This window comes from Staurois parvus, unplaced genomic scaffold (genome assembly GCF_062004578.1).
Source record: "Staurois parvus isolate SC_StPar_1 unplaced genomic scaffold, SC_StPar_1.0 ptg000138l, whole genome shotgun sequence".
Taxonomy (NCBI): Eukaryota; Metazoa; Chordata; class Amphibia; order Anura; family Ranidae; genus Staurois; species Staurois parvus.
The window spans coordinates 3,287,539-3,314,582 of NW_028317934.1; the positions used below are offsets into that span (position 1 = coordinate 3,287,539).

At 42.9% G+C, this 27,044-nt stretch overlaps 1 protein-coding gene across 1 annotated transcript; it reads left to right on the forward strand.

Moving 5' to 3' along the window:
- The first annotated feature begins 947 nt into the window (after positions 1 to 947).
- KCNA4 (potassium voltage-gated channel subfamily A member 4) lies at positions 948 to 25,937 on the forward strand. Its single transcript, XM_089673490.1, has 2 exons — positions 948 to 1,543; positions 19,086 to 25,937. The coding sequence occupies exon 2, from the start codon at positions 19,773 to 19,775 to the stop codon at positions 21,837 to 21,839; it is 2,067 nt and encodes a 688-aa protein (XP_089529616.1). The 5' UTR covers positions 948 to 1,543; positions 19,086 to 19,772; the 3' UTR covers positions 21,840 to 25,937.
- The last annotated feature ends 1,107 nt before the right edge of the window (positions 25,938 to 27,044 follow it).

Sequence of the window (27,044 nt, forward strand, 5' to 3'; positions counted from 1 at the left end):
ACTCTATAAATTTTGAGAGTCTCCAAAATTAGAGCACATATATGACTGGCCTTTGCAGTAAGAGCACAAGGAGGGACGACTCATATCAAAAAACAACAAACACAAATTCCCAGCTCACTTACCAGCCAGCCTGCAACCAACTAAACTACCATAGAGTAATTTGGTTGGTTGCAGGCTGGCTGGTAAGTGAGCCAGGAAATTTTGTTTGTTGTTTTGGGGATTTAGGGATCTCCTCACCACCTGTTTGACACCATTTAATTAAATGTATGCACTTCTACCATATAGAAACCCCTTGTGGTTCACAATTCACTGATCTCCTTGCCACCTCTTTGCCACTACTTCTGCTTTTTAGCACTTCTATAACCTATAAGTGTTTTGTGGTTTACATTTTTTTAAAGCATTTTTATTGTTGTCAGACAATAGATGAACACATACCATGCATATTTTATTATAATGCCAAAGCCACTAAATCCATGTTACAGACAAAAAGCAAGTAACACTCTTATTGATGAGAGTGGTTTATATTTTAATGTGAGTGTTGGTTCTGTGCTTTTGAGTTGTTTTACAAGGGTTTACATATACTTCAAGAAGGTATTTGCAAGAATGCCATCATATAATATTAAATCCTCTGAAAAGAATCACTCTTGCTGAAAAATTTCAGCAGAGGCCAGTCTATTAAACAGGTCATCATTCTTTTTTTTCTCTCCTCTCAAAAGCTTGCTTTTCCTTCTTTTGGACTCTTGATTCTCTGCATCCCCTCCTGCAAAATGTTTTATTAGAGGGATATGCATAATTTAAATTTGAAATAGTTACTTCAATAATTAATATTTCTTTTTACAGCGAAGAGGGGGGAGAATGTCAATGGCAGCTCCAGACAGAGGCGCAGTTCTGACTCGAGCCCACTAGAGGCCGACATGGAGCTTGCGAGCCCTGGGAATAAATCAGGCTGGGCTCACTCGTTTGTCCTTCAGTGGTACACAACACACAATTGGGAATTGGAGACTTCGAAGGGAGAACACAACACTTGCTCCCAGCACCGTCTGAATTCTATGAAGCTTCCTTTATTTTTGAAGCTGATCACTGGATTTTATAATTTTTTTTTTGTATGCCTTGGATCCTAGCAATTGCACTGCCAATCCACTGGATGCTGCTGAGGATCATCTTAGCCTGTAGATTGGTCCAGCTTGAAACAAGAGGTTCAGACAGAGAGGCATTAAATGCTTGTTGGGAGAGAAATCTCTAAACAGTCATCATCCCTTTTGTCAATATGACAGTCAGCTGAGGACATGGGAAAACACACAGAACAGGTGGACCAGGAGCAAATCAGCAGCAAGACAAGCAAGCAAACCTGGGCTTTACAATTCTTCTTCTCTGCCTTGAGTCCATCAACTCCGATCCATCATCAGACCTGTGTGCGAGATTAAAAAAAAAAACAAAACAAAAAAACAAAAACAAATAACAAATCTAATGCATAAAGAAGCATCACTCCCAACTACCCAGCATAGTGACCTCCTAGCCAACAGATGCCTACAAGAATGGAGCTGTAAGTACATGTTTTAGGGGGGAGGTGGAGAAAATCCAGATTAAAAAGGGGAGAAAATAATCTAAGCTTTTTTTTTTTTTTTCCTTGGTACATCACAATATCATTAGTTCAGGGATGCTGATGAGAAGCAAGATAGTGATTTTTTTTTTTGTTAACCTTTGCATGGCTCTGATATTACATAATAAATACTCCAGATCTCCGGGGGGCTGGTGTGTTGGGTTTGGATGTATTATTTTTATTCTGCTGCTTGGCCCTGTGTGACAATGAAGTGCTGGGGCTGATCCCTTTCAGGGCTGATGCTGCTTTCACTAGTCGAGTCAAACCTGTAGATACTGCAGAAAGCAATCGTCGTACAAGATGCTCCGCTTTACACCACAGGCAGCCCAACGCAGGACGAACGCATAGGCAAGGAAAATGGATGGATGTCAATGAGCCTACTTTACATCATTTGTGGTGCTTTCATGTACATTAAACAAAAAAAAACAAAAAAAAGTACAGCATGCTTCTTTTTTTTTTTTCACACATGAAAGCAACTGAACTCACCACAAATGCATGTAAATGCAAAGAAATCATGAAATGCCTAATGCACTGCAAATGTGACGCAAAATGCATGATAAATGTAGCTAAACGTGCCTACATCGGACAGCACACTCAACCAGGGGCGGACTGACCATTCGAGCACTCAGGCACTGTCCGAGGGCCCGAGGTCAGTAGGGGGCCCCATGAGATGCCCCTGGTACCTTTCATTGGTTTTTTCATAGGCTTTTTTGGGTGTGGGTGAGGACACAGGGGCCCCATGATCCCCTAATGCCCGGGGGGCCCCATGAGTTGTCAGTCTGCCCCTCACTCAACTTAAAAACAATAGTGTAAATGAGCCTAGATGCAGGCGAACGCGGCTTTAAACGCAATACGGACGCATATGCAAGAAAAATATGTATATATATATATGAGTCTCGTTTACATCATTTGCGGTGCATTGGATGCACTCACTAAACATGGGGTTGTAGTGTAAATGAGCCCCACACCCTGTTCAGATTGACAACATTCGCAGACAAACGTGGTTTTAACGCAATGCAGACACACATGCAAAAAGTTCTACACATAAACGTGTCAGAACGCATGTTAACGCATCACAAATACATGTAAATGTAACTCAGAAAAAAAAAATTGTAAATAGCTAAAAAACGCATTGCATATGTGACACAAATGCATGACAAATTTAGCTAAACACGTACGTATTTAATTGCACACACTCAGCATTGGAAAAATAGTGTAAACAAGATGCAGACGAACGCGGTTTTAAACGCAATACGAATGCATATGCAAGAAAAATAAATGTATATTTATGTGTCTAGTGTACATCATTTGTGGTGCTTTCATGCATGTTTAAGAAAAAAAAAAAAAGTACAGCATGCTTCATTTTTTTATTCACACATAGAAGCAAATGAACTCACATGAACGTACCACAAACGCATGTAAATGCAACTCTGTTACAAAAAACAATAAAAAACGCTCTGCAAATGTGACACAATTGCAAGAAAATGTAATTAAACACACATGCATTGAATTGTATACACTCAGCATAGGGATAGTAGTGTAAATGAGCCCTACACCAGATGCAGACGAACGCAGCTTTAAACGCAATACGGACGCATATGCAAGAAAAACGAATGCATGTCACTGTGCCTAGTTTACATCATTGCTGGGCTTTTATGTGCATTGAAAACAAGTACAGCATGCTGCATATTTTTATATGTAAATGTACCAAAACCAGGGGTGGACTGACAACTCATGGGGCCCCCGGGCAATAGGGGATCATGGGGCCCCTGTGTCCTTGCCCAAACTCAAAAAAGCCTATGAAAAAGGTACCAGGGGCATCTTATTGGGCCCCCCTACTGACCCGGGGCCCTCGGGCAGTGCCCGAGTTTCCAAATGGTCAGTTCACCCCTGACCAGAACGCATGTGAACACATCGTAAATGCATGTAAGTGCAATGCAGGAAAAAAAAAAAAAGTAGCTATGCAAGAAAAATAAATGTATATTAATGAGTCTAGTTTACATCATTTGTGGTGCTTTCATGCATGTTAAAAAAAAAAAGTACAGCATGCTTCATTTTTTTTATACATAGAAGCAACTGAACTCACATGAACGCACCACAAACGCATGTACATGCAACTCAGTTACAAAAAAAAACAACGCATTGCACATGTGACAGAAATGCATGATAAATTTAGTTAAATCCGCATGCATTGGATTGCACACACTCAACATTTGGGGTTATAGTGTAGATGCAGACGAACGCGGCTTTAAACGCAATACGGACGCATATGCAAGAAAAATGAATGTATGTCAATGAGCCTATTTTACACCATTGCGGTGCTTTTATGTGCATTTAAACAAAGTACAGCATGCGTAAATGTACTGGAACGCACATGAACGCATGTAAATGCAACTTAGCAAAATAATAAAAATGTAAATGGCTAAAAAAACTGCACTACAACTGCCAGGCAGATCCATGTAAAGGACCACATTTTATTGCGCCCACACTGTGATGACTGTGGTGTGTATGATGTCATTAAACACAGTTTTAAACGCAGTAGTAACGCATACGCAAGAAAAATGACTGTATGTCAGTGAGCCTAGTTTACACCATCGTGGGGCTTTTAAGTGCATTTAAAAGAAGTACAGCATGCTGCTTTTTTCACACATAAACGCACCAGAACGCATGTGAAGGCACCATAAATGCATGTAAATGTAACTCAACTAAAAAATTGTAAATGGCTAACAAAAAGCACTGCCAATGCAACGCATTTTATTACACTCACATTCAGCGACTGTGGTGTGTATGTTTCCTTACACCAGATCAGGGGCGGACTGAAAACTCATGTGGCTCCTGGGCAATAGGGGATCATGGGGCCCCTGTGTCCTTGCCCAAACTCAAAAAAGCGTATGAAAAAGGTACCAGGGGCATCTCATGGGGCCCCCAACTGACCCTGGGCCCTCGGGCAGTGCCTGGGTTTCCAAATGGTCAGTCCGGCCCTGCGCCATGCATTTTTAAATGCAGCAGGAACGCATATGCAAGAAAAATGACTGTATGTGAATCAGCCAAGTTTATGCCATTTGTGGCGCTTTCCGGTGCATTTAAAAAAAGAACAGTATGTTGCATTTTTTTTTGCACACATAAAGGTACCTGAACGGTGCATAAATGGACCACAAATGAATGTAAATGTAATTCAGTTAAAAAATGGTAAATGCCTAAATAATGCACTGCAGATGCGACACAAATGCAACACATTACAAATACAACGGAATGCATTTTTAAAAGCAATAGGAATGCATATGCAAGGAAAGGGAGTGCGTGCCAATCAGCTGTGCGTTTAAAAGAGGACAGCATGCAGCATTTCTTGCATGTGAATGCATGGGAATGCACTGAAAACGCATGTAAATGTTACACAAACGCCTGACATGTGCCAGTAAACACGTATGCGGAATGTCACACTGAACACGGGGTAAGAGAGCGCTTACACCAGATACAGTCAAACACATTTTTAAACGCATTAGCGCTGCATATGCAAAAAACATTTTATTATTTCAATGAGCCTACTTTTCATCATTGTGGTACTTTTATCTGTGTTGAAGAAAATACAGCATGCTGCAATGTATGCTCGCGTGTAGCGGCCATGGAACAGCCGTGGATGCATGTGAGCATGAAAATGTAAAAAAAATGTTAAACCGCTGGAAAACACACCACATTATAATACAAACGCATTTAAAATGTGCGCTGAACATGGGGATTGCAGTGTAAACGAGTTAAGGGCTCCATAACACCAGATGCAGTTGAACGTGGTTTTGAAAGCATTAAAAACGCATGTGTAGGAAGAATGAATGTGTTTCAATAAGCCTAGTTTACACGGCTCTTGTGGTTTCATGTGCGTCTACAAAAGGTACAGCAAGCTGCATTTTTTTTTGCATGTAAACACAATGGAGAACATGGGAACGGCACAAATGCATCTCAGTTACAAAAATAATAATAAAGCAACGCAAACACATTACAAACGCATGTTGATGTGCCTGCGGAAACACAGGCTGAGACTGTGGTGTAAGGGAGCCCTGTGCACAGTCCAGGCCAGGGGCAGACTGACCATTTGGAAACTCAGGCACTGCCCGAGGGCCCGGGGTCAGTAGGGGGCCCCATGAGATGCCCTGGTACCTTTTTGGAGTATGGGCAAGGACACAAGGGCCCCATGATCCCCTATTGCCCGGGGGCCCCATGAGTTATCAGTCTGCCCCTGGTCCTGGCACTGCCACGTTCTCATCTGCTATTGAGGAAGCAGCAGAGGTAATAAATAATACATCTAGTGTGTGGACAGGTAGAGGGATGACACCAGATTGGTCACAGGGCCCTCGTCAGCTGACATCATCGGGGTCTGTTTATCAATGTCTTCACACAACGTTCACCCCATTACAATCCAGTCTTCAGTGTCAATCTTGAGTGTAAATTGTATGAGTCTTGGGTGGAAGTGTGGATTAATAGACCCTACAGATTCCAAAGCTTACATCACACTCTGACAGTACAACAAATGTGTTATTTGCCCAAACTATGTAATATGAGGACCTTCCTAAGCTATCCAATCCACTCAGACAGGCCCTTGTACTACATGATTGTTGGAGATTGTACAATCAGATTGCAATGTGTGTTGTAAACTTAAAGGTGACGAACTATACAATCTGACTGTACGGTCTCCTTTACCCCAGGTTCACACCTAAGCATTTTCTGCAGCGTTTTGCAGAAACGCACTACAGTCCATTTAACACGATTTCCTACGGGACATGTTCACGTCTCAGCGTTTTCACCTGATGCGTTTTTTGAAAAGGGTCAGGGACTTTTTTAAATGCAAAAAGTTGCGTTTTTGTCTCTATAGACTTCAATGGAAACGCTGCAGAAAAGCATGTAGTGCATACTGATGCATTTTAAATCTGCTTAGCAACAAGAAAAAATGACCGCAAAACGCATCAAAAATGCATGTGCAAAACTGCAACGCAAAACGCACTGCAAAAACGGATCAAACACAAACTTCATAGGTGTGAACCTAGCCTTAGATCTATCACCAGCTATGTAGGGCCTGCCTGAGTGGACACAACTTGATTGGATAGATAAGAAGCTCCTCATATTACAAATTCTAGATAAATCTAAAAGAGTTGATACAATCAGATTTTTTAGTGTATGGCCAGCTTAACACAGATTGTTTAGTGTTGATGAATATTGTACAATCAGATTGTAAAGTGTATGGCATACTTAAAGTGGTAGCAAAGCCTAATGATAACTATTCCTAAAAATGTTCCCTCCCCCCTCCTCCTACCCAGGGGTGGACTGACAACTCATGGGGCCTCGGGGCAATAGGAGATCATGGGGCCCCTGTGTCCTTGCTCACACCCAAAAAAGCCTATGAAATAGCCAATGAAAGGTACCAGGGGCATCTCATGGGGCCCCCTACTGACCCCGGGCCCTCGGGCAGTGCCCGAGTGCTCAAATGGTCAGTCCGCCCCTGCTCCTACCTATCCTGCATAACAAATAGATCTGCATACTTACCTATTTTTATTCCCCTCTGAATCGGTCATGTGATTGGGCACTCTGGCTCCCTGTGTAGGGGAACGCTTGACAACGGCTGTGAATTCCCGGGCATGGACGTCACCTATAGGCTTCCATAGGCCAGCCGCTGGCGGTGCTCTTCCTCTCCCCTGTAGTAGCTGCTCTCTGACGCAGAGGAGACGGAGCTGCGGGATCATATGATTGGAGGGGAGGAGAATAAATATAGGTAAGTACAGGAGCAAATTGGGTCATGCTTTGCTGGGTTTTTTTTTTGCCTTCCTCTGGATCAACTGGGAGTAGGATTATAACTTTGTATTTTTTAATGGTTGAACTGGATGGACTTTTGTCTTTTTTCAGCCAGACTAACTATGTAACCATGTTTCTATTGTGTAAACCAGCCCTAAAGGAGATTGTACAATAAGATTGTATAGTGTATGGCCAACTTTAGAGGCTTTGACTGATTTACGAAAACAGGAGTAAATACTGAACAGAACCAGATTTCTTACTGCCTTGAAAAAACTTAAGCTGGCCAGATGGGTAGAATTTTGAATAAAAATTATTAGGAAAAAATATTCTAAGAAACTTTGTTCATTTTTCTAATCCTTATTGGGTCAAATCAACGTTCGTTTTTGAACACAATTATGAAAAAATTCAAAGGAGCAGAATGGAATTTATTTCTAGAACGAATGAATTTTTACCACTGAATGTGGTTTTCATTCTGTAAAGTCCATTCATTCCAAAATCCAATGTTAAACGCAAAGGAATTTTCTGAAGGACATTTGAATGTTCTGAGAATTTTTGTTGGAGATTCTCTCCATCTATGGCCAGCTGAAGCCTGCTGAGTAGAAACTACACTTTGCTTTTCATAAACCAGCATCTTTGGGTTCTGGATCAGTCGTGTTTATTGGAGTTTTTGTGACCCATGCCCTAAAGAAGAACACCGGGCAAAATGTTTATTTTCCCATACAGTGGAGCTGTGCCCGCACTGCATGGGTTAACTGATCGTTTTTGTCCAGGGGTGAGGGGAGCGGAGATACACTTACTTAATTTGCTGATCCGGTCCCCGCAGCTCCTTGTACCCCCCCCCCCCCTCCGCATGCTAGTGGTCTTGTGAATGGACTGTTCCTGATGTCATCACTCCATAGACAGGCTCTGGACGTGAGGACGGCAGGAACAGTCCACTGCTGGACGTGGAGGAGCGTGTTTTTCCAGAGGATCAGTTGAGTATAGCTTTTCCTTGAGCCCCTGGACAACACTACCAGTTAACCCATGCAGTGCTGGCACAGCCCCACTGCATGGGAAAATAGAAATTTTGCCTGGAGTTCTTTAAATGAATAGGAGCAATGTGCAGTAATCTGCGACAATCAATTAAAAAACATCTTTCATTATCCTGTCTGCTGAACAGTGATTTTTAATTGGTTGCTGCAGGTAACTGATCATTACTCTTTGCACTTGTTTAGTATATAAGGCTGATCACACACTATACAATCTGATTGTAGAATCCACCATAACCTATGTAATGCAAGGGCCTGCATGATTTTAATGCCAATAGATAGTTTAGGTACGTCTTCATATTACATCATATTGGTAATTCTAAAGGCGATTTTACAAACAGAGATTGTACAATCAGATTGTATAGTGTATGGCCAGCCTAAGCCTTAGACTGGGAAAGGTGATAGTATCTTCTAGCTATCTTCCTGGTTTACCCCAGAGAAGGAGATCTGTACCTCAGGATATGACGGTGGTACATAGAGGGGGACATCACTCTGAGCCGTGTTCGTTTTACTCTCCTCAGAGAGGGCAATCTGTACACACACATAGCAATCACTGGAATGGGTACTGTGGGGGGGGATTTACTAAAACTGCATGGTGTAAAATCTGTTGCAGCAGAAATGTCTGAATAGAAACCAATCAGCTTCCAGGTTTTATTGCCAAAGCTTAATTGAACAAACTGAAGTTAGAAGCTGATTGGCTACTATGCAGAGCTGCACCAGATTTTCCACTCTCCAGTTTTAGTAAATCAACCCCTATGTGGTTTAGATGAACCCGTTCCTGCCCAACCCTACCATCCCTTTAACTGGGTATTTACACCCTGGGGGCAGGAAAGACTACTCAGTCATGTGACCACTGCGATTGGCTGTCTCAGTGGTCATATGATAGGGAGTTCATCCTGCTGGCACCCGATTATGTCTTTGACAGCCCAGTCACTGTGCTGGAAGTGAGTAGTAAGCTGGCTCTCAGCACAGAAACCTTGGTCGTCCACAGACGCATATGGGAGTTAAAGTCCATCTTATTTGTCGCCATACATGGACAGCAACAGGTTAAGGGCCCATTTACATCTATGTGTTGCAGGAATGAACAGGTTACCACGCCTGGTAGAGCTACACGTGACAGCGAATGTTACAGACGTTGATGCATTTCTGCTCACTTGTAATACAATCTAGGTATGTCATCGGTACTGGTTAAGTACTGACATTTTGCACTGCCATTCATACTTTAAAGTAGTACAGCAGTTAAGTAAAGCAACGCACATGTTTTGCTGAGCATCATAGTGCACTGCACCACGTGTTATTTCTGGGATGTTTTGATGTGTAGGAAGCAGGAGTGGACTGACAACTCATGGGGCCCCCGGGCAATAAGGGATCATGGGGCCCCTGTGTCCTTGCCCACACTCAAACCACACCCAAAAAAAGCCTATAAAAGGTACCAGGGGCATCTCATGAGGCCCCCTACTGACCCTGGGCCCTCGGGCAGTGCCCGGGTTCCCAAAAGGTCAGTCCGCCCCTGGTTGGAAGCTTGTTGATTTCAATGGGCTGCCTTAATGCATGCACAAACTCTGAATTAAAAACATACATATGGCTTACAATACAATATGTTCCAAAAGCAGTACAGAAAAAGTTTGTTTTGATACTTCTACGGTTTCATTTCTATGTCCATTTGCTGTCACATTGTAAGTAATGCAACGCACAAATGGATCAATATATAAACATGACTATACTCCTTTCTTTATTTTTATTTTGTATAATGTTTATTTATTCATATTATAGAGATGTGAAATCTTTGCTACCCCTGATTAAAGAGCTGCATATCTCTGAAACGTGTCGGGTAAATGGAAACACATCATGTATATGACACTTCTTATGAGAGCTTTTTCTGTACTCCTTTTGTTACATATTGGGGTTTATTTACTAAAGCTGATTCACTCAGAATCTCGTGCACTTCTGCATGGAAACCAATCAGCTTCCAAGTTTTATTGCTAAACCTTAATTGGACAAGCTGAATTTAGAAGCTGATTGGCTACCATGCACAGCTGCATCAGCTTCTGAGTGAACCAGCTCTAGTAAATCAGTAAATCTCCCCCACTGTACTGTAAGCCATATGTATGTTTTTAATTCAGAGTTTGTCTTAGAATAAAATGACCAATCAATTTCTTCTTACTGTGTTGTGACATGAATGCCTAAAAAGACCCATTGTGGGTTTAGTAGTATATTTGTGTTCATAGAGTAGGGATGTGGCATTAATGGGAGTGTACCCACGATAGTTTATTCCAGCGGCGGACTGACCATTTGGAAACTCGGGCACTACCCGAGGGCCCGGGGTCAGTAGGGGGCCCCATGAGATGCCCCTGGTGCCTTTTTCATAGGCTTTTTTGAGTTTGGGCAAGGACACAGGGGCCCCATGATCCCCTAGTGCCCGGGGGCCCCATGAGTTGTTAGTCCGCCCCTGGTTTATTCTAATGCAAAGCATGGTAACCTGTGACGTAACGCAGGTGGATGCACCATACAAATGTGACTGGAACATTAATAGAAGGTCTCAAGGCCTGGGAGGACTTCGGTTGTTGCATGAGTTGATGCATTGTGGCGACATTCATTTTGAATAGCACTCCAATGCACTAAGACAATGAACATGTTCTGCAACCCATCATAATGCACTGCAACTTTGTGGGATGTTTTGCTGCACTGGAAGTCAATTAATTTCATTGATTAACCACTTGAGCTCCTGAGGATTTACCCCCCTTAATGACCAGGCCTCTTTTTGCTACTCGGTGCTGCACTAATTCAACTGATAATTGCGCGGTCATGCAATGCTGCACCCAAACGAAATATACGTCCTTTTTTTCACACAAATAGAGCTTTCTTTCGGAGTAATTTGATCACCTGTGCGCTTTTTATTTTTCATGCTATAAACAAAAAAACGCCAAAAATTTTGAAGAAAAACAATATTTTTTACTTTCAGCTATAAAAAATATATAGTAAACTCAAAGTTGGTTATAAATTTAGGCCAAAATGTATTCTGCTCCATGTTTTTGGTAAAAAAAATCCCAATAAGTGTATATTGATTGCTTTGTGTGGAAGTTATAGCGTCTACAAACTATGGTATAGATACTGCAATTTACGCCATTTTTCTGCTATACAGCGCTGCGCTAGTTTAACGGACAATTGCGCGGTCATGCAATATGGTACATAAATGAAATTTACATCCTTTTTTTCCCCACAAATTGAGCTTTCTTTCGTTGGTATTCGATTGCCTGTGCGGTTTTTATTTTTTGCGCTATAAAAAAAAAGGCTGACAATTTTGAGGAAAAAAAACAATATTTTGGACTTTTTGCTATGAAACATGTCCAGTAAAAAAAAATGCAAAAATCAAATTTAGTCATAAATTTCTGCCAAAATGCATTCTGCGACATGTCTTTGCTAAAAAAAACCCCAATACGTGTAAATTAATTGGTTTACGTGAAAGTTATAGCGTTTACAAATGGCGGGAAAGATACTGGGATTTTTAGGGCTTTTTTTATACTAATAATGGCGGCGATCAGCGAATTATGGCGGCGATCAGGGACTTATGGCAGCGACCAGCGACTTATGGCGGGACTGCGGCGGACATTCTGACATTGGGGGGTACTGACTTGGGGTCACTGACATCCCCAAAAACACTAATACAGTGATCAGTGCAAAAAAAAAAAACTGACACTGTACTAATGGCAATGGGGAGGATGGGGTTAACTTTATTTAGCAGGGAAGGGTTATAGGAGTGAGGGGAGTGTTTTACTAGGGGGCGGGGGTGTGTACTGGGCGGGACAAGGCTGATCGAGAAAGTGAAACTATTCTTTCTCGATCAGTTCATCTCGAGCTGACAGAGAGGTGACAGACAGCACAGCTACTGCAGCTGTGCTCTCTGTCACCGTTTACCGCCGATCGCCGGGACATAGCCGCTAATGAGCGGCTGTGACCCGGCAACTGACATCTGCGGCGGTGATCCGCAGGACAAATAGGATGGCAGCGCGCCTCCTATTTGTTTACAAAACACACGTTTTAAAACGTGGTTTTGCCTGTGAGTGCCACCCTGCCACCGTATATGTACAGTGGCTGGGCGGCATGCGGTTAAATCCAAAACACTCTCCAAATAAACTATACCACTACAATACCCCACAACATCAACCAAAACACCTTTACCCCAAAAGATGTGCAAAAATTAAGAAACAGAAGATGCTATGACATAAATCCTCAAAGAAAAAAATGTGTAGTCCAAACCCTATAAGTTCAATAAAAGGATTTCTTTGAACACGACATTATTTAAGAAGAATTTGATTGACTGTTTTTTTATTTTATTTATTTTTATTTTTATTGAACTGATAGGGTTTGAACTACACATTTTTTTCTTTGAGGATTTATGTCATAGCATCTTCTGTTTCTTAATTAATTTCATTGGTCTGCTTTAGTGCAACGCACGTTAACATGTGATGTAATGCATATGTATTATTGCATCACACTAATGTGACTACTGGGCCCTTGAGCTGGCCATACACTGTGCAATCTGACTGTACAATCTCCTTTATATTTACCAAAAACCATGTAACATGAGGAAAAATCTAAACAATCCATTAAAATATTGTCACATCGGATAGGCCCCTATATCACATAGTTGTTGGTAGATCTTGTAGTGGCCATACACAGAATGATTTTATAGGATTGTATTGTTGATTGATTTTTTTAGTCTGCAATCAGAAGATCAAAAAGACCGATGTGCCTTACCCTAAACAGTCATATGGATCGATCTACTTTCCAACAATCTGATTTTCTGTCCATACCAATCAGAATAATTACAATCAAATTGATCGCTTTTGCTCAAAATTGTTTGATGACACAGTTTTGGAGATTTGCTAAAACTGGAGCACACAGAATCTGGTGCAGCTGTGCATAGAAACCAATCGGCTTCCAGGTTTTATTTTCAATGCTTAGTTGAACAAGCGGAAGTTAGAAGCTGATTGGTTACCATGTACAGCAGCACCAGATTCTGAGTGTACCATCTTTAGTAAATCTCCCCCATTATGTGTCTTTTCGATAACTGGTAAATGCAATTGCTTTTTCCGATTCTGTGGATCATTATGTGTATGGCCAATCAGATTGTATAGTGTGTAGTAATATTATTATTATACAGGATTTATATAGCACCAACGGTTTGCTCAGCGCTTTACAATATAAAAGGAGACAATACAGCAACAATACAGTTCAATACAAGAGGGATAGGAGGGCCCTGATCCTTGGAGCTTACAATCTAGGAGGGAGGGGCTAGTGGTACAGAAGGTAGTAACTGTGGGGGATGGACTGATTGGAAGAGTAGAAGATTCCATTATTAGCTGAAGGCGGGATAGGCTTAGGGTCACATGTTACAATCTGACCAATCTTTGTACAATAAACTTTAGATTTACTAAAACTATGTAATATGAGGACCCACCTAAACTATCCAATCAAGTTGTATGCAATCCAGGCAGTCCTTGCACTACATAGATCCAATAGTGGCCATACACACAATTTTTTTTTAATTAAACGATGTGCAATTTGATAAAAGCAATTAAATCTGCAATAACTGAATAGATATAACATTCCCTTATGATAGATTTTGATTGGATATGATTAAACTGAGTGGATGGGCCATGGTAGAAAATTATCGATCGTGTTTCATCAGTCCCTGAGATCCTTAGTTCATGAATTTGATTATATCTGGACTGATAAGATTGAGACTTCATGGTGAAAACAGAGATGCAATTGATAGGTCACAATCATATCCTCCAACTATCAAATGAAATCCATCTTCCTGTGTGCTATCTCTATCAGGGACGAGTAACCAATCTTTTATTAATGCGTGTATGGCCACTATTAAAGACTATATAGTGTATAGTCAGCCTTAGGCTGGACAATTTTGTTGAGATTTTTGGTTTAGATTTACCAAAAACCATATAATAAAACCTAACAACACTGTCAATTGTATCCAATTAGGCAGGCTCTTGCACTACATAGTTGAAGGTAAATCTAAAGGAAATTGGGCAGAAATTGGACAAAAAATTGTATAGTGTATGGCCAGCCTTAAACTCAGCACACCTTACAATCTGCAATCTCCTTTAGGGTAACCATACGCAGTACAATCTGAACATACAATCTCTGTACAATCAACTTTAGATTTAACAAAATTTTGGAATATGAGGACCAACCCAATCTATCCTGTCAATGTATATCCAAGCAGGCAGGTCCTTATGCTACATACTTGTTTGCCAATCTAATGGTGTCCATACATGCTTTAATAAATGATGGATTTCTTTTCTGATTGGAATAGCCAATCTATCATCAACAACCCATTTGATTGATATGCCACACACAAGGGGAAGTGGATTCTGATTGTTAAGCTACGATTGTAACTTATGGTCGCAAATTATCAATCACATCTCCGTTCCCACCATGTAATCCTATCACTTCAGTGCTCCGATCGATGCAACACGTTTGATAACATTCCACCCTGACTCAGTTTGATAAAATCTAAATTGATCAGAAGGGAATTTATGGCTATTTGATTATTCTTGGATTTGATCATTTTGATTGAATCGCACATCGGTTAATAAAATGGAAGTGTTCGTGGCCACTACATGGGCTCTTTCACACCAGCAGACATGCTGAACACGTGGCCACTGGTGTGTGTTGGAAGGATACAGTGCCACTGCTCCATTCATGACACATGGCATTGTTTACTTTTTTCTTATTACATATTATTGAAATATTAGTGACGCTTCAATAGGGGCCCCATGATCCCCTATTGCCCGGGGGCCCCATGAGTTGTCAGTCCGCCCCTGTGCTGTACTGTTTCCATTGCACACCATTGCAATGGGCCTCATAGGAGATAGGGCTTTATGCCTTGTCTTGTTTTGGGACTATACCAAGCAAGGGTGCCCAGCACAGTCCCAGCACACCTGGTGTGAAGAGACCTTTACAATCAGATGTGAGATGAATTATAAATCTACCAACAACTATGTCGAACAAGGGCCAGCTCGACTGTATACAGATTGATTGGATACATTAAGCTGAGTTCACATATGTGCGGGGCTGGTTTCCAGCGCAATTTGTAAAAGAGTCCGGTGCAGTTTCGTTCAGAGGTTCCGGTGTGATTCCAATGCAGATTATTAAAGTGTATGACACTGGAAATCACGCCTGAACCGGGCTGAAAATTATACCGGATTCTTTTTTAAATTGCACTGTGGCCGGCCCGCACATATGTGAACCGGCTCCATAGGAGAGGACTTTGGTTCACATGTCATGCGAATCAAATGCGGTTCAAAATGCATCCAATTTGCATATATGTGAACTGGGTCTAAAGGGGAAGTATGGCCAAAGGTCTTTTGTACTTCTCCTTTGGATCACAGAAGTGCAGTTCTGGCTATACTCCTGCGACCTGTTTTCAGCCAACAGAGAGCTAAAGCCTGTTGTCAGCTGATATCATTCAGCAGGTTCATACTCCAGAAAGATCCCGACTTTACAGTCAAGATCCACCAAGATGCCTGGACCGGCTACTCCTCAGCCTCTCAGCAGCACCACTAGGAGACTGAGCCAACAACTCCCTCCCCAGCCCACTGCTCAAGTGAGCGCTAGAGGGGCAGAGCAGAGAGCAATGACTGATAGTCACTGCTTTCTGCTCAGAGCAAGGGAGAGAACTGAGCAATCAGTGGTGTATGATCGCTCAGTTCTCAGTGCAGAGAAGGTAGGGGACAGACAAAGCATCGGACTGATGCTGCATCCACCTAAGGTGATTACATTTTTTTTTTGTTTTGTAAACTCCCTTACACTTTTAGCCCTGGTACACACTGATGTATTGCAGTAAACGCAGCATTTCCTGTGTGTTTCCTTCACCACATAGCAATCGCACTGTGTTCATGCGATCTGCTGCGTCTGTCAATTAATAGTTAACAATACCCCAAAAGCATGTCGCAGTGCACAGTGTGTTTGCTTGAACTGTATCACGTGGGTATGAACACTACCGCCTGCACCTTTTTATGCGGATGCAGTGCGATTTGAGGCAATCAAAATGAATTGTTCAAACCGCTCCTCACTGAATCGAGTGTGATTTCCACAGGAATGCAGTGCGATTTCTGTGCAAATCATATGCGGTGTGATAGTGTGAACTGGGGCTTAAAGTAATTCTAAAGCCTGTAGTTTTTTTTAATCCTAATGCATTCTATGCATTAAGGTAAAAAATATTCAGTGTGCAGATTCCCCCCCCCAAATATTTACCTGAGCCCAGCCCCGTTCCAGCGCTCTACATGACAGCACAGGCTCTTTCCCTTGTTGTTGTCTCAGAGACAGCAACGGGAGCCACTGGCTCCTGATGTTGTCAATAACAGCCAGTGAGGAGGGAGTGGGGGCGGAGCCAAGCCGTGCTCTGTGTGTCTTATGGACACAAAAAGCTGGCTTGGGAGCAAGCATGTATGGTCCAGGGGCGGACTGACCATTTGGAAACTCAGGGCCCGAGGGCCCGGGTCAGTAGGGGGCCCCATGAGATGCCCCTGGTACCTTTTTCATAGTCTTTTTTGAGTTTGGGCAAGGACACAGGGCCCCATGATCCCCTATTGCCTGGGGGCCCCATGAGTTGTCAGTCCGCCCCTGGTATGGTCACCCCCCTAACAAGCTATGGAAGCACTCGGCGGGGAGGAGGAGCCAGGAGCACTGGCAGGGGACCCAAAAAGAGGATGATCAGGGCTGCTCTGTGTAAAACCATTGCACAGAGCAGGTAAGTATTACGTTTGTTATTTTAAAACAAACAAAAAACACGATTCTTTACAATCACATAAAACTGACCACAGATGGATCAGTTTTTGTTTGATCAGCCAGATCCCCCCATCCACACATTTGAGGTGGAGGAATCCTCCCCTTTGTGTTGTTGCATCTGACAGCAGTAACTCCTGATTGGCTGCATGCACTGATTGAACACACATTTTCCAACATTCCAGTTCGAGAAGAGTCAATCACTAGGTCAACTCCTCTTGAACGGGAATGACGATGACAATAGATGGATTGAGATTCAGATGCCCGCTGTTGAACCAGACAAATCTCAATCTATCTATGGCCAGCTTTAGGCAGGTCCCTACATTAAAGAGGTTTTAAACCCTTCCATATACCCAGTGAAGGGACTGGTCTCAGGTGATACACAGGGATGAAACAAATCCTCCTACATAAGTGGTACCCGTTTCAGTGCTGTATATTGGTTTTGTACTGCCCTAGGCATGACTGAAATTGGGCGCACCCCCACATCTAAATTTGTTCCACCCCCTTCTTGTTTAAGATCCACCCCTTCATCTGTAAACTCCACCCCTTCCTCTTTAGGCTCCACTTCTTCCTATTAGAGCTCCACCTCACAAGATGGTCAGAGACTGCAGACAAAGTACAGGAGATGGTTGAGACTGCAGACAAAGTACAGGAGATGGTTGAGACTGCAGACAAAGTACAGGAGATGGTTGAGACAGCAGACAAAGTACAGGAGATGGTCAGAAACTGCAAAGTACAGGAGATTGTCAGAGACTGCAAACATAGTACAGGAGATCGTCAGAGACTGCAGACAAAGTACAGGAGATCGTCAGAGACTGCAGACAAAGTACAGGAGATGGTTGAGACTGCAGACAAAGTACAGGAGATGGTTGAGAGTGCAGACAAAGTTCAGGAGATGGTCAGAGACTGTAGACAAAGTACAGGAGATGGTCAGAAACTGCAGACAAAGTACAGGAGATGGTTGAGAGTGCAGACAAAGTACAGGAGATGGTCAGAGACTGCAGACAAAGTACAGGAGATGGTTGAGAGTGCAGACAAAGTAAGGGAGATGGTCAGACAAAGTACAGGAGATGGTTGAGACTGCAGACCAATTACAGGAGATGGTCAGAGACTGCAAACATACTACAGGAGATGGTCAAAAACTGTAGACAAAGCACAGGAGATGGTCAGAGACTGCAGACAAAGTACAGGAGATGGTTGAGACTGCAGACAAAAGTACAGGAGATGGTCAGAGACTGCAGATATACTACAGGAGATGGTCAGACACTGCAGACAAAGTACAGCAGATGGTCAGAGACTGCAGACATACTACAGAAGATGGTCAGAGACTGAGGACAAGATACAAGAGACTATGGACAGTATATCTGCACTCTTCTCTTCAATAATTCAAAGTGCTGAATTTATAAAGCTTATCTGAGAGCTCAGAAAACAGGGACAGAGAGCTGAAGTTACACTTTGTAGAGCTCAGTGAGGAAAACTCTGAGACCTGATTGGAGGGAAGGGACACACCTCCTTTCACACAGGAACAGAGCTGAGGCTGTCAATCACAGGCTGTACCCTCCCGTCACCATTTTTCTCTTAGTGTCAGGAAAACTTGTCAGAAGTGACTCTTGTTTATAGCAGAGATATGAGGCAGCGGACAGACATGGTACTTAGTGCTCTTAATTGAGACAAGTACACACTATAGAGGGACAGGCATTGTTCATATTTCATGTTTGTGGTTTACATCCACTTTAAATCGTTTTGGTGAATCTCAAGCTGCTTGTACACAGATTGTAGCATGTATGGTGAGGATTGTGTGTGGGGTGACCTGTACCGTCTATGGATTGGATCTGGTAGTAAAGTGTTGTTTTCTCTCTGTGTTCCAGGCTGACCACCTGTGTGATGTGACCCGGGAGGGCCATGCTTCATTCTGCTGCCTTCCCCATGGAGACCCATGATGGCGCCCGGCTCTCCTCAGTGACGCCGCTCAGGGCGGCCGGATCGGAGTCACCATGAGGCGATCTCCTCCGTCTACACAGTGATGGCTTCCACCTACCCGCCTCCTCCGACTCACCGCACCCCTCCAGCCTCCGGCACCATGATCCGATTGACTGTCGTTAAATGAATCGGTGGACGGCGGCGAGGAAACAGGAGATAAAACACACTATTATTATTGTTACTTTGGCAATCGTTCACCTGTTGATATCGGACCCGTGGATTGCTCGCAGTTTGGCGGAGGCTCCCGCCTTCTAGGACACACAATACCTCCAGGGATTGGACGGCAGCCACCGTCGCGATTTTTTTTCTGTGGTTAACCCCTTGCCACCCAGGATGGTTACTACAATGAGAGAGAAAAAGTCCACCATTGTCTAACCTGAACTCTGTATACGGATTTATTTGCAGCCCCCTCCTCCACTTTGCCCTATGTAAAAACTTTGGATGAATGGCATGGCTGGGGCTCCTGTGAAGCAGCCAGGGCCCATAAGTTGTCACCTCAGCTACTAGCAAAAGCAGCGGCAGCAGCTTCAGCCTCACCCGGAGCGCGCTCAAGCACGCACACACACTGAGGAGAGATGGAGGTTGCCATGGTGAGCGCGGAAAGCTCCGGCTGCAGCAGCCACCTGCCGTACGGCTACGCGCAGGCGCGCGCCCGCGAGCGGGAGCGACTGGCCCACTCGCGTGCGGTAGCCGCTCAGCAGCAGCAGCAGCAGCAGCAGCAGCAGCAGCAGCAACAGGAGGGCGGAACTTCGGGGGGCGTGTCGTCCTCCTCGGGCCAAGGAAACGGGGGCGCGGGCAGCTCGCGGCGCGCGCCTCTGTCTCCTCAGTCGGAGCAGCCGCCTCAGAGGAAGAAAGTCGGAGGAGCCGGGCAGCAGCAGCACCGGCGCTCCAAGTCTTACTGGCCCCTGAGCGGCTGCAACAGGTGGAGGAGCCGGCACCAGACAGCGGGCAACGAATGCGGCGAAGGCGCAGAAGGAGACGGAGGCACGTTCCCCTCGGAGCTGGCTCCGTGCGGCTCTGAGGAGATGATGCTGAGGGAAGAAGAGGAGGAAGAAGAAGAAGAGGAGGAGGAAGGTGGGAAGAAGTTCTACCTGTGTGAGGAAGAGCGGAGCGGCAGGAGGAGCCCGGCAGGCGGTGGCTACCACCCTGTGTACAGTGAATTTGAGTGCTGCGAGCGGGTGGTCATCAACGTGTCCGGGCTGCGCTTCGAGACCCAGCTGAAGACCCTCTCCCAGTTCCCCGAGACCCTACTGGGCGACGCCGAGAAACGCATGAGGTACTTCGACCCCCTCCGCAACGAGTACTTCTTCGACCGCAACCGGCCCAGCTTCGACGCCATCCTCTACTACTACCAGTCCGGCGGGAGGCTGAAGCGGCCGGTCAACGTGCCCTTTGACATCTTCTCAGAAGAGGTGAAGTTCTACGAGCTGGGCGAGGAGGCTCTACTCAAGTACCGGGAGGATGAGGGCTTCGTCAAGGAAGAAGAAAAGAGGCTGCCGGACAACGAGTTCAAACGTCAGGTGTGGCTACTCTTCGAGTACCCGGAGAGCTCCGGGCCGGCCCGGGGCATCGCCATTGTCTCCGTACTCGTCATCCTCATCTCCATTGTCATCTTCTGCCTGGAGACCCTGCCCGAGTTCAGGGACGACAAAGACAGCCTGCTGCCCCTGGAGGAGGATATGGGGGACTTTGATGGGGGGGACAGTCATCACCACCACAACAGGAGCCTAGGAGGCGCCGAGAACAGCCACACCGCCTTCAATGACCCCTTCTTCATTGTGGAGACAGTGTGCATCGTCTGGTTCTCCTTTGAGTTTGCCGTCCGGCTCTTTGCCTGTCCCAGCAAGCCGGGCTTCTTCAGGAACATCATGAATATCATCGACATTGTGTCCATCCTGCCTTACTTCATCACCCTGGGCACTGAGCTGGGCAACCAGCAGCCGCCCGCCCAGAACTATCCACAGCCGCAGCCAGGGCAGCAGCAGCAGGCCATGTCCTTTGCCATCCTGAGGATCATCCGCCTGGTCAGGGTCTTCCGCATCTTCAAGCTTTCCAGGCACTCCAAGGGCTTGCAGATTTTGGGGCACACCCTGCGGGCCAGTATGAGGGAACTGGGGCTCCTGATCTTCTTCCTTTTCATTGGGGTCATCCTGTTCTCCAGCGCTGTGTACTTTGCCGAGGCGGATGAGCCCACCACGCACTTCCACAGCATCCCCGACGCCTTCTGGTGGGCCGTGGTGACCATGACAACGGTGGGCTACGGGGACATGAAGCCCATCACCGTTGGGGGAAAGATCGTGGGGTCGCTGTGTGCCATAGCTGGGGTTTTGACGATTGCGCTCCCCGTGCCCGTGATAGTCTCCAACTTCAACTATTTCTACCACAGGGAAACAGAGAATGAGGAGCAGACTCAGCTGACCTCCAGCGGCTCCAGCTGCCCCTACTTGCCCACCAATCTCCTCAAAAAGTTAAAGAGTTCCACCTCTTCCTCTCTTCAGGACAAGTCGGAGTATCTAGAGATGGAGGAAGGGCTCAAAGAGTCTTTATGTGTCAGAGACAAATCTAGCCAGAGCACGGGGAATGGCAACGAGACCATTAAGTATAACTGTGTTAATTTAAAAACTCTGGAAACTGATGTGTGAGACGTGGTTTTTTTTTTTTTCGTTTTTTTTTTTTTTTTGGAACTTTTAAAAAGTTTATGCATTGATGAGTGCAGTGATCTAAAACCGAAATATGCAAATCTAATCAGAAAAAAAAAACAAAGGATTATAAATTTCTGATTAGATATGAAATATAGTGGCTTCCTCTTGTAAGAACATCCAACCTTGGGACCAGACGCAAACAGAATGATTATTCTCATACAGGAATCCTAGTGCCTGTTCTTTGGCTTTGTTTTTTAAAGCAACCCACATAAACGCGTGTGTTAGGTGTACACGCAGTGTTGTAAAGCCTTTATGATTAAAAAAAATATATATATTCATCATTTCATACAATACAGAGCAGATCTTTATGCCTTGTAGCGGTGGGGCATTTTTATTCTTTTAAGAGAAAGAGAGAAAACTATGTTTAATATGTTTATTTTTGTGTGTGACTGCAGTGGATTACAGGTGCCCAGTCAACTTTAAGGTTTACTTTTTTTGTCTGTCCAGATATTGTGTATTTTTTTTTTTTAAATTCCACATGACGGGGATTTTAGTCTATGGTGTATTTCATGGTGGATCACGGTAACTTCAGTTGTGGTATAAACACTATCTCCGGTGGTGGTCATACCATAACTTGACTGAATGTTCTTAGAAGAGGAATTTACCAACTGTGTAAACTAAATTCTTATATGTGGAGTCCACTGTAACTGTTCTTTTTTTCATCATGCTTAACATATCAAAGGAAAACGGTAGACTAAAAAAAATGGGTATTAAAGTATAAATATATATATATTTTTAATAGAATGCAATTGTTTTGCACAGATAAGAACTAAGGGGCTGTTTTTAACTTGATGTGATATTCGCGCTCAAAGGTGACACAAAGGAGTTTATTTAAGGCAGATAGGCTGTTCACTTTGCATGGGATGTTACTTTTTTTCAATGGGAATTTGCCCGAGAGTGTAGTGAATAAGGTGACAATCTGTTAACTTTCATCGTCCAATCATGTGCAAGCAAAAATGCTGTCTTTTTTTTTTTTTTCTTGTGTTTGGGTATGCTTTGCATAGCGATACTTCACCACATTCATTAGAGCTGGCCATACATTATACAATTTTCTGGTATAATTTTTGTACAATCTCCTTAAGGGCTAGTTTACACCATAGAAATGCAGTCTGGGTGTGTTTTTGAATGCATGTGTTTGATGCGTTCTGGTGTATTTTCCCCACTTTTTCTCTTCACCGTAAATAAAGACGTGTGTTCTGGTGCATTTTTGATGCATTTCAGTGCATTTTCCCATCTTTTTTCTTCACCTTTAATAAGGACGTGCATTTTTGGTGCATTCTGCTGCATTGTTTTATGCTTTTTACTGTGTTCCAGTATAGCTCAGTGCAGAAAAAATGCAGCGTGTTCTAGTTTTTTTTTCTGGAACTGACTGCATTGGTGTAAACTACGCTATTCGAAACCATGTTAAGTACTATCCATGGTTGAGAAAAAAAAAAACGCACTGGACTGCAGGTGGTGTGAACCAGCCCTAAAGCTGTAAGAAAATCAGAAGAAACGAGGAACGATTGGTTGATCATCTGATTGTTAGTTTAGTGCTTTCAACAGCCAATTCCGGCTGTTCGGACAAAAAAATAAAATGAAGGTGCAAGCTAGACATTTTTTATTATATGTAAACACAACATCTGATTTTCACTCAATGTGTACAGTAATTGTATGGAAATAATTGAACTGAAAAAAATGTGCATGATCAGAAGCAAAGAACAACACTGAAGAAGGTGGCAATGAACATAGAAATTGTACATAAGAAAGAACATTTGCCTTTGTCGTTCGAGAATTTTCACACAAGTTAATACCATGGTCAGCTACATCATGATATGCGCCTTTGTGGAAAATCAGGCGATCGACTGATTTTCTCATAGTTGGGGTTATTTACTAAAACTGGAGAGTGCAAAATTTGGTGCAGCTCTGAAACCAATCAACTTCCAGGATTTTTTTTCTTATGAAAGCTTAATTGAACAAGCTGAAGTTAGAAGCTGATTGGCTATCATGTAGAGCTGCACTAGATTCTGAGTGTGTCCCCCACTTTAGATTTACCTACTACACCAACTATGTAGTGGAAGGGCCTGCCTGATTGGATACAAATTGATAATGTGGTTTAGGTTTGACCTAATATTATATGGTTTTTGGTAAATCTAAAGGAAAAGTACAATAGAATTGTATAATGTGCGGCCAGCCTAAACTCTCGGGAAAATTTCCTTCCAAAGCGTAACTCCCCTTGTTAAGTGAACAGCCTATTTGCCTTAGTAAATCAACTCCAAAGGCTTTAAAATAAATAAAAATAAGGTACTCTATATTTTTAGTAGCCATTACTGCATTTCCAGTTAATATCGTGTTTTAACTGAGCCAGCGAAAATACAACATTGGCGCGCTTGTTGACAGCTGGGTATTTTTTTCTCTGGTTCAGTAAAACTAGTCTTAACAAAGTCGAATTCAGTACGTGACGTAAGAAATTCCTACCTATTCATCCACTTGATGGTGGCTTCTACAAATAATTCATTACAAACTGCAATCTGTAAGGGCTGCCGACCCACATTAACCGCTGCTAGCAGAGCATTTACTGGGTGAGACGAAGAAGTTACTTCTACATCTGCATGTTGACCGGTGATAGGGAATGCTTTTTTTGCACTACAGTCTAATCTGGATACATAATATCTAAAGAGACTTCGTACTGTGAACCATTTGTGTAACTTTAAAATTTCAGGACAATCATTACGATATGATCTCCGTAGCTCCCTTTTAATTCCTTTGTGTTGTAAAGTATTGATGCTGCTTCAAAGGAGCGCGTTTAACACATCATAAAAGAAAACGTACAATTCTTAAAGACAGCTTTATGCAGCAACATGTGGTATGCTATATATTTATTGCAGAAGATTGCTTCATGTATGGGTTACTTATACGAAGTGAAGTTAATCCTATTATCCTAATAATTGATTATTTATATTACATATATATTTATTTTGTCTGCCATATTATTGCTGCATTGTGAATGGTGGGCCTTAATATTTCAAATAGATAACATACCAAAGCCCAAACAAGTTTTACTGCAGTTTGTTAGTAAACAAAGAAAACAAATTTGCTGGAAAGCTGCTACCTCCAACTAAACAGTTGGTTTTATTTTTAGTTTGATGTTATGTAGTCAGTTTAAATAGAACACAGAGATTCTGCTGTCAGGAACAAACTGTTAATCTGCCCTTCCAGGTATATCTTATATTGTTTTTGGAAAAGGATAAATGTGAGCATGTGCCTAACATTCTGCCTAGTTCTGGTTTACAGTTGGCGGAGTTTTATACATAAATAGGTGGTTTTATACGGAAGCCACCACATTATTTAAACAAAGATCTATATCCAGTTTCATTGTTTAGAGTAAACGAAGCATTCCAATATATGCAAAGTGCAATTTGGGAATATTTTCAGAAATATCAGTCCTTTAGAGCCACTTTATCCTGGAGCCATTTTGCTACTAGGTGGGGCTGTTGCAACTTGCAGATGTGTTGCACCGCTATCCTCCTTGGCAGTTAAAGGGTAAAATAAAATGAGGTATTTGAATCCAGAGAAATATTGTGGAAATTTTTAAGAGAAGCTCATGCTGCCGTGTCTGCAATATGGGTTTTTACAAGAAAAATACATATCTGCATGTAATGAAAATGGTACTCAGTGTTCATCTCAATCCAACAAGCTCCTATTTTTAACAACTGTGTGGAAACCTTTCATATTTGTGAATGCTAGTTTCTGCAAACATGCTTTTTTTTGTGAAATTATTCTTAATAAATTTCCATTGATGACTAAAATTGGTGGATATTGGGTAAGTACAGCTTTTATTGTTAATTTAACAGCAGATTTCCACCTTGTTATGTATAATTTTAATTTCAGCCTCATCTCGAAATTCATGTGTATGTGAAACAGACCTGGAGATTAATCATGAATGAGATTGTTCTCTTTTTATTTTTTATTTTTTTTTAAGTGTACACTGTCATGTTGCAATCATGCATTGCAGACAAACTAGATTACAATGGAATTAAAGCAATGTCTCCAATGAAATATATTTATTGTAGTTTTATTAATCTTCACAGTAGAGATATCACTTAAAAAACATGACTCAATGGGGCTGATTTACTAAAGGCATAGAACATGTTTACTTTTAAAATAAATGTTCCCTTTGAAAGGGGATTTTCACTTTAGCTATCTATACACATAGGGGTTGATTTTCAAAAGGTAAATAGATTGTGCACTTGCTCCAGAGCTTAGTAAATGAGACGAAGCTTCACTTTGCAAAGAATACCCAATTACATGCAAGGAAAATAAAAAAGCTGCATTTTTGCTTGCACATGATTGGATGATGGAAATCATCAAAGCTTCCCTTCATTTACTAAGCTCTGGAGCAACTGCACTTTGAAAAGTGCACAGCCTATATGCCTTTAGTTAATCCACCCCACACAGATTTCCCCCATTCAGCCCACTGACTGATCAAGTGAAATCTAAGAGATTCCTCAATCCATGCTTAACAGAATATGTGGAGGAATCTCCTCTACTGGCTATAGTATTATGATAGCCAGAACCCACAGCTGTCAGAGTACCTGAACAGTGCCTGAATCTGATAAGATGTGGTCACTATTCAGATGATAATTTTCTCCCTGTTCCCTTGACAAAAGTTGATTGGAGGGTGCCAACAGGGCTACCCATGGCTCAAATTTTGGCCAACTCTGCAAGAATCAGTTTAAATTTGAGCTGTGTATGGCAGGCTTTAGCTTAGTGAATTAGGTGACGTTATGCTGACTTCGATCATCCAATCATGTGCATTAAAGTTTTTTTTTACATCTTCCTTGCAAATGATAGGATTTTCTTTTTAAAGTGAATTTTCTTCTCATTCACTAAGGCCTTTTTACACTGGCAGTCCACTCAGGTCCACCTGAAAAACAGAATCAGACCCTCCATTCTCCTCTATGGAGCAGCAGGTGTAAACAGACATGTGTCTGTTTACACCCACTTACATCCAATGTGATCTGCTAAAAACAGAGAGATGGGGGATCCGTTCCCCTCAGTCTGAGCAAATCGTATCGGATGGCAGTTGGGTGTAAAGAGACAGGCAATCCGCTTTCATCTGACCGTCCATAGAGGAGAACGGGCTGTGTCTGATCTGCATAAACA

Coding starts and splice junctions, on each gene's coding strand:
- KCNA4 (XM_089673490.1), top strand. CDS start 19,773: ATGGAGGTTGCCATGGTGAGCGCGGAAAGCTCCGGCTGCAGCAGCCAC.